Source organism: Chamaea fasciata, unplaced genomic scaffold, assembly GCF_029207755.1.
Source record: "Chamaea fasciata isolate MVZ Bird 193981 ecotype frontalis unplaced genomic scaffold, bChaFas1.0.hap1 SCAF_4, whole genome shotgun sequence".
Taxonomy (NCBI): Eukaryota; Metazoa; Chordata; class Aves; order Passeriformes; family Sylviidae; genus Chamaea; species Chamaea fasciata.
In genome coordinates, this window is record NW_027094089.1 from 2,458,363 (window position 1) to 2,467,032 (window position 8,670).

Sequence of the window (8,670 nt, forward strand, 5' to 3'; positions counted from 1 at the left end):
TATTTTTACCCCCACACAAAACCACTTGAAAGGTATACAGTACAAAAATAATCAGTTGCAACAAATAATCTGCAGATTTTGAACAAAAGCTGAGTTAATAGGTTTCCCAAGTGAGTTAACGTCTCAAAACAAAAAATGACAGCTTTCTTCTGAAACTCCTTATGAAGCACAAGCCTAGACTGATAACACCATGATACTTTATTTGTCTTGCAGCTTCAGAAACTCCAATTACCAGAGATGGAGATTTCTACTAGACACAGCCTGAGCATTTCTATCTCTATGGAGATTTATTCTAATTTGAAATACTGAGCACTTTTACATATCCCCTCCAACTCCACTCCAAGTCACAAACGATCAGTGTTTTTCCTGTGCAATTTCACCCTAAGTAGTGTTTCTGTTAGGGATCACTGACACAAGTCTTCTTCCAGTTTTCCTTGCTTCACAGATGCAGGATTTTACTGGCTGCCTGCCTCTCATGTTTTGACAGGTGTTGCTCTTCCTGAGGTCCTCTGGAAGCCTGTATCCTGTTGGCAACTGATTTCTGGCATGGATATATGAGAATTTAACCCCCCTCTGGGGTTTGGGTCTTGGTCAGCTGTTTGCTGCTGCTCCACAGATAATGTGTATGGTGGTGGCTGTTCCTGCTCATCTGTTTCACTGACAAACTCTGCACTGATTTCACTATATGGAGGAGGAGGAATATTGATGAATTCTTGCTCTTTTAGTGTGGAGGCAACTGGCAGTGGGGAGACCAGTTTTTCAGGATCTATGCTGTCTTCATAAGAGGGAGGATAGAAGTCAGGCCTAAAATAAGCAAACCAAAAAGAAACACACCGTGGTGAATATGATTTATCTCACACTGCTTGGTTAGATGCTTTGTCTGTTATGTTTCCAAAATTTAGATGAGGCTTTAACTGCAAACTGGCACCTCAGTGTGCTTAAAGCAATGAAATATATTAGTATAAAAAAAGTAGGCATAACTGGTATAATTTGCCTTGTCTTTGTACAAAATGTTTTATTAAAACCCTGCATTCTAAAAAGACAAGCCCTCCCCATGAAAATTCCCAGCCATGGCATATAAACACTCATGCTTATGACTATTTTAACAAATGCCTGAGAGAAGTTTAATTTGGAAGAAGAATGAGATCAGTGTTTAAAGTTATTTATTATTACAATAACCATTGTTTTCCACAGTTTTAAAATAAATTTGGTATGTCTCTCCTTATCTAACCAAAATTTGCTGAATGTTGCTTTTGTAGTGCCTTTAGCACACCCATTGTCAGTGTTTCTAGTATGGTTTCCACAACAGTGCAGGAAAAGTAATTTGTATCCAGTGACCACGTTAAAGAGTTTTGCCAGGCCCTGTGCCAATCAGTTTAAGAAACTCTCTCTCTGAAAGCATCAGACTTTGTTAAGAACAAAATCATAGGGTCACAGAACGTTTTGGGAAGGGACCTTAATGATCATTCAGTTCCTGCCATGGGCAGGGCCACCTTCCACTAGATCAGGTTGTGCATCCAACCTCGCCTTGAACACTTCCAGGGATGGGGCAGCCACAGCTTCTCTGGACAATCTCGTCTAGTGCCTCACCACCCTCACAGTAAAGAATTTTTTTTCCCAGTACCTAAGCTAAACATATCCTTTCTCCATTTGAAACCATTCCCCCTTGTCCTGTCACTACATGTTCTTTTTTGGAGTCCCTCTCCATCTTCATGTCCATAGGCTGCTTCTCACTGAAACCTTCTCCAAGCTGAATAACTCCAGCTCTCTCAGCCTGTCATCACAGTAGAGGAGTTCATCTCCATGGCCCTCTTCCAGACCCATTCTAGAGCATGTCCACGCCCTTACTGTGCCAAGGATGCCAGATCTGGATGCAGTGCTCCAGCTGGGGACTCATAAAGACACAGCTGAGGAGCAGAATCCCCTCCCTCAGCCTGTTGGTCACACTTCTCTTGGTGCAGCCCAGGACACATTTGGCTTTCTGGGCTGCAAGTGCACATTGGTGGGTCACACTGACCTACTCATCAACAACCCCCCTCCCACTAATTTCTTCTCTCCAGAGCTGCTCTCACTCTATTCTTTGCCCAGCCTGTGTTTGTGCTTCAGTTTGCACCAACCCAGGTGCAGGACCTTGTGCTTGGTCTGGTGGAATTTTGTGAGGTTTTTAAATTGGGGGCACAATTAGACAAAAAATTTAAGCATTAGCCATATAATGATTGAACTGAGGGCCCCTGCGTACCTCAACTTTGATAACCTACATGAGCACCTACCACACAGCAGCATCTTAAATTGTGTGATGAGATGGAACTCAGGGTGCTCTTGCATGAAATTGGAATAGCTGCACCTGCTGCCTCCATGCATGACTTTGGAAGCTTTGGAAAATCTGAAACTTCCTCTCTTTAGTTTAGTATATCTTACCTAAGGTACTGTTTGCATGAATGTCTGTTTGCACATTGCTGCTTGCTCTAACAAATAAAATTTCAGACCACAGTTCCCTCCACAGAAAAATAATAAAGTGGCTACACAATTTGCATTTTGGAAAAGCCTTGCATTGCTTCTTTCTTCTCACAGTATGTTTGGAAAACAGCATCCCTCCCTCCCAATTCATCTGCAGCACATACCTGTCTATGGTGCAGACATGTGGTTCTCTGTGGTCTCTGTGGCTGGGATTTCGAATGAAGATGGCAAGGGCCCTGTATTTCAGGACTTCATGGAAAGTGCTCCAGAAAATGCCAGTAACAAGGAGACAGAGCCCCAAAGCTAACAGGCAGTAAAACACAAGCTTGTTGTTCCCACATCTGCACACGGAGGAATCTGTGGACACGCACAGTACTGCCAGGCAAATAGTGGAGAAGCTGAGTAAGAGCGTAAAAAGACGGATGAAAGTAAAAAGACCTTTCGGCATCTTTCACAGAAAACACAGCACTTTGTTCCTGTCTGCTGTTTGTTTGCTGGCTCTCTCTGCTGTGCTTCTCATGTTCATGTATGGGCACTTTATATGTTACAGGACCAACTGGCCTTTAGGCAGTTAAGAGAAGCAGGCAGTTTTAACCTACTCATTAACTCTTTGAGAGACTTATAAACTCTTTTGAGATTAATTTGTAACTTTCTACCTACTTTAGGGAAGGAAGCAGGAACTTCCTGAACCATCCCTTTGCCACTGTAATCTCTGGAGTGTGAACTTGGACTGCTACCTTCATTGCATAATTTGCAGTAGTTTATACACTTCACTGCTTATGAAAGAGACCTGTATTTGTTAAATTTTACTTACTTGACTTTAAAAGAAAAACAACCAACAACCAACAGAGATACTGTTCATAAATCCCCATTAAAAGTTTGAAGGGAAATTACGCTTTGTATAATTGCAGACATTGACATGGGAGGGGAATGGGCATAGGTAAAAACTGCTGTTCTCTAAGGGGGGGATGTCAACTCACCTTTTCTCTCTGACTTGACAAGATAAGGTAGCACTAAAGAATATTAGTGTCTCACAGGTGTCAATCTAGGTTCAACAAAGGATTTACTTCTCCAAGCACTAGCTGTTGCCATCCAGTACCTTGGTCCTGAGAGCTGACACATGAAGCACTTGCATGACCCAAAAAGGAGCCCAGCGTCTCTGACCGGGGCACAGAGCAGCCTTGAAAGGTTTCTGTGAGTTCCCAGAAGAAGAAGCAGAAGGCAATACATCTCTTACTGAGCAGGTTTCCTAGATGTGAAGGCTCTGACTGGCACTCACAGCTTTCTCTCCAGCTGCCTAACTTGCATGGTTATTGTTGAATGGGTACTACAACAGCCAGCTCACACCTCCCTATACTGCTTTGTAAGGTCTGAGTTGCAAAAACTCCAAAAAATTCAACTGCAAAAGCAACTGGTGACACAACAAACAGATTACTTTCCTTAAAAGAGCTGCTCCAGTGGAAAAGATGTGGAGCGAATTCCCACTAACGTGAGTTGCCACTTAGCATGTGTCCAGGTGCATGTTTCTCAGGGATGGGGAGGGAGGGGTGGGTCAGGGAAAACTGTTATTTTAGGCACTGGCTTCACCAAATTCAGGGCCTTAAAAGAGGTGGCCCAGTTGTGGCGGGGGAAATCAGTAACCAGGAGGGTAAAGCCATGTATTGGGGGTAGGAATTCATGCAGGGAAGGTGTTAGTGGAGGCGGAGAACACCAGAGGCAGGTGGAGCACAGTGAAATGGTGGAGTCAGGGCTACTGGATGCCCAGTCAACAGCAACAGCTGCTCTTCCAGAAATGCAACTGCGAAGTGCACTGTGACAGAAACATATTAACATAAAATTTCAAAAGACAATCTGTCTTGCCTAATATGGAGTCCACCAGTTCATCTCCCTTCTGGTGCAGGACTGTTTTCCAGGACACCTTTGATTCATGCTCTGTTGTTTCAAATGTTAAAGAATGCTCTTCCTTCAATTTGTTTTCCCATAGGTTAACAGATCCAGCTGAATTTACAATATTATTTTTTTCTGTATAATTTCTACTTTCTGCATATCTGTTAAACATTCTTGTTACTTCTGGCTTTTTTGGTGTTTCAGATCTTAATTCGTAACTCAAACATACTGAGTTATGTTTGTATTTACATAACTCAGTAAATTCAAATACTGAGTTATGATTCATAACTCCTATCTCAAGTTCAGTTAATGAATGTAATTCACATCTTCTGTAATGCTACTCCTTCTGACACAAGACAGTATTTTGAAAAGAACAAAACATTATGAAAGAATAATGCTGATAAAAATAATTTTTGCTTCTTGCTTTCTATATAGATCTGTACTCACTGACCTGTTTGGTCATTGAAATTCATACCTGGAACATTATAGCATCTTATCTGTGGTGATAAAGGATTAGTTAAATGTTGTAGGAAAACCTGGACAGGAAATTGTATTCTCTCTCTTTGAAAAAAATCTATGAATTCAAATACACTCCCTTTCTATACTAGGAAAAGAGATAATAAAGGGATAGTCTGAAAAAATCCTTAATGAAGAAATTAAAAAGAATAAATAAATGTTACAACTTTCAGAAGAATCAAAAGCCAGTGACTAGGTTACACCTCACTTAGAGAGAAGAACTGGATTGCAGGATAATCTTCAGCCATGGAAAAAAATAATTTTCCATGCCAGCCAGTTCCCTGACAACCCTAAGAAAAGAAAGAGAAGCAAGTGAGGCCTGTCAGTGGCAGCTGCTGGCTCCAGAGGTTGGCAAAGGCAGAACCCACCTGTGGGGAGGCTGCAAGGTGCTCTGACCAGAGAACATCTGGCTCAGCACTGCCCAGGAGCTGAGGACAGGGGGCCACAGACAACGAGGGGTTAGTTCTTGCCGTGCTGTAGGAGGAGAAGACATATACAGGAGCTCCTTTTATGGGGAAGATATCCATCTGCCTCTCACTTTGCATTTTGGAGATTTGTAGAGTTTTTTGTAGGCTGCAGAAGTTTGGTGATTTCTCCAAGAGGTCAGGTTCATCTGTGGCAACAGACTATGGGTATATTAGCCTTGAAAACAGCATTTGATCTTAAATTACTGTATCTCACCTAGGAGGTACATAAAAGAAAAAGAAAAAAAAAAAAAGTGACAATAGCTCCATAATGCTGTTCAATTATCAGGGTTCCATTATTTTTCTTGTTTTCCATCACTTCAGATTTTCCGTAATGTTGTTCTTGGCCTTCTCCAATTTCCCTAACGTTTTGCAGCTTGATTGTTTTATTGGCAGTGAGTGTCTTGGACTGCATCAGAGACTGGATGAGCGGATTTCCTATTTCTCTTACAAAACAGGAAGAAAGTTGCTTCTAATGAGATCAGGTTGGAAAAGGGAATAGCTAACATGGTGTAAAGGTTACTGAGCAGAATTGGCTGCAGACCAAGGTCAAAAGGTAGCAGCCCAGATGCAGAAAAAGCAGATCTTAGGAAGTCTGACTGAAGATGAACTTAATGGATGTTCCACTGGATGATTTGATGATTGCGATTGTTTGGCAATTTGAATTTCACTTTGAAAGGTCACTGCTTATCCTGTGTCCTGTTGAAACATGTAAGGCTTCAACAAACCAGTTTCTAGAATTGTGCTACTCAAAAAGAAATTTGTGGCATCATACACGTTTTTATGAGAGTTGTGAAACACAAACTTATTTTTAAACTACTAATAAAATGGAAAACTTGATAATCAGAAAATAAAAAATAGAGCTTTTAATGCAAATATTTGGGGTGTGTTAGTACTATAATATGCCTGCATATCATATCACAGTACCTGCATGATACAAGATAATATCATATTAGAGGCCACATTTGCTACTAAAAAGTGATATTTTACCAGAAATTTGAAAATTATATGTTTTGTTCTAGTCTGAAATGAATTACTTTTAATAAGATTAAAACTCTGAATTTACACCAGTTTGGGATTTTTCTTCTGTAACTTTCTAGCCCCCTTAGCTGTCATGATTTATTGTAATAACTCCCTCGAAGTTTTTTTTATATTGTTGTCAGTAATTCAGAGCAGATTTGCCAATGGGTTTCTTCAGCAATTCCAGTATTCCTTAAAAATATGTAACTAAGGTAATGGGGAAAGGTTTTAAGCTCTGCAGATGTACTCTCTTCTCTTTATCATACCTGAATCAGTGACAGTTTTGAGAGCATAGAAAAGTTTAAGGATGACTGAGAGTTGATGCAATATGAACATTAAAATCATATTTCACAGACCAGTTTCCAAACTGAGAATGTGAAGATGCCTATGCAAAATAAGATGCAAGAACATAGCCAGGCCTACTCTTTGTGTTTGAAGGTATTGTGATTTTAGGCGTTGTGGCTCCTGTTTGAGAATGAATTATTGAATTTCATAAAGGAAACTGCATGTAATTAATTCTACAAATACTTGAAAAGAGCAGAAATGAACTAATTTGACTGAAAATAGTACACTGCAGGATTTTTATTGAGAAATTTCTCCAAACAGTTGAGGATAGTTTACTCCAGATACAGAAAAAAACTCAATAAATACTTAAAATAAGGAGAATTAACATACTAAATTTTAAAATCACTGCAAAAAATTTGAGGTTTAACAGATGATATTTTAACAAATATTTAAACTTTATTTTTGGTGAATCAGATATTCTTTTTTTCCCAGGTATTCTTTCCAGATTTTATTGTTTTAGTTATTTAATAAAAGAATGACATACAATAATTGTGCTAACAATTGTGATAACTAACAATAGTTCAAAGTTTAATAGTTCTAAGTTTTAACAGTTTAAATAGTGTAAAGTGGCAATGTGAAGCGGCTAGTCAGAAAAAATTACACATAAATGGACAGTTCCCTCATGAATGTGGACTTATCTTTGGTCTATCAGGCTATTTATTGATACATCTATCAGAACTGTGTATTTTTGTAAAACTTTGAAATGAACATGATGGATTAGCAGGATGTCTGAGGCCTTCCCTTTTTATTTATAAATGTCAAAACCAGAACGCTAGCTGTGTCAGGAAAAAATAATACAGTAGGCACTGCTCTTCTGCTTCTCTTAGCAAGAAGATAAAGTGGAAGGCTCTGGCAATGAAAATACAGACATTCTGTATTTGTCTCATGTTCAATCTTTAAAAATACCACATATGGATAACTTTGACCCCAAAGAATGAGGATCCTCTGTATATGAGATAAGTTTTGTTCATGTATCAGTACTGCAGATAATGTGCCAGCTGAAATGTTCATTTTACAGAAAGATTTGTGTTCCACCATGATACATGTGAGGATTTTGGCAGAATTCCAATAATAAATTAGGAAAAAAAATTACCAGTTAAATAATAGTGCTATCATAGGTTATTAGCTGATTATATTGTTTAATGACAGTGTAAAATGTCTGGGGAAAAATTTTCCTTAGGGAGAAAGAGGACAAGCATTACTTTCCATTCAAAATTTAAAGTGTCACTTCTTTTCAACTTTCACTCCTGCATACTTCTTTTCTCCAGAGGATGGTTGTCCTAAGGATTTTTAAATTCAGGTCTAGGAGTAAAATATGTTTTTGTATAAGGAGTCAAAGTAAGACACACACTTTTTCTGTGTAAATACTTCCAAGAGGGCTCAGATAAGCATGAGGGCATAGGATACTGCCCATAAGAGCAGTGCTGTCCTCCTCTAGGAAAGGTGAGGACTGCCCTAAACACTTCTTTAATCTGTCTTTGGGGTGTTTTTGGGGATTTTTTGGCTTTTTTTTTTTTTGGAGGGGGGGGGGGGCAGGGTGGTTAGGGTTGTTTTTTTCTTTGGGTTTTGTTTGTTTGTTTGTTTGTTTAGCACACTTTTGTTGACACTGATCCCTATTTCCCTTTAGCAGCAGAAGCAAGGTCATGTATTCTGTCTTGGATTGAAGATTTCAGCAGTATTATCAGAAGCAGATAAAAAGTGAACTTTGAAGGAGCTGCTGGTAGCTCCTTTTTCTAACAAAGCACAAAAAGCTTAGAGCTAGCTGTTTGACTGTGCTGGAAGGTTTAATATTAAAACAAAATTCCTGTTGGCTTTCAAATGCAGTTAAATATTGTAACACAATTAGATTGAACCTCCTGAGACTCCTCTTATTTGACGTCATTCCAGTAGTCTGGCTGAACACTACAATCAAATATTGTACACTAGTAGAGTTTAATAATCATAAGTTTAACTTCTAAGAATTTTAAGTGGAATAGAGGCA

At 39.2% G+C, this 8,670-nt stretch overlaps 1 protein-coding gene across 1 annotated transcript; it reads right to left on the minus strand.

Moving 5' to 3' along the window:
• TMEM252 (transmembrane protein 252) lies at positions 1-2,977 on the minus strand. The gene is made up of 2 exons (XM_066182262.1): positions 2,622-2,977; positions 1-804 (listed from the first exon to the last, which is right to left on the minus strand). The coding sequence occupies exons 1-2, from the start codon at positions 2,903-2,905 to the stop codon at positions 474-476; spliced, it is 615 nt and encodes a 204-aa protein (XP_066038359.1). The 5' UTR covers positions 2,906-2,977; the 3' UTR covers positions 1-473.
• Positions 2,978-8,670: the final 5,693 nt, after the last annotated feature.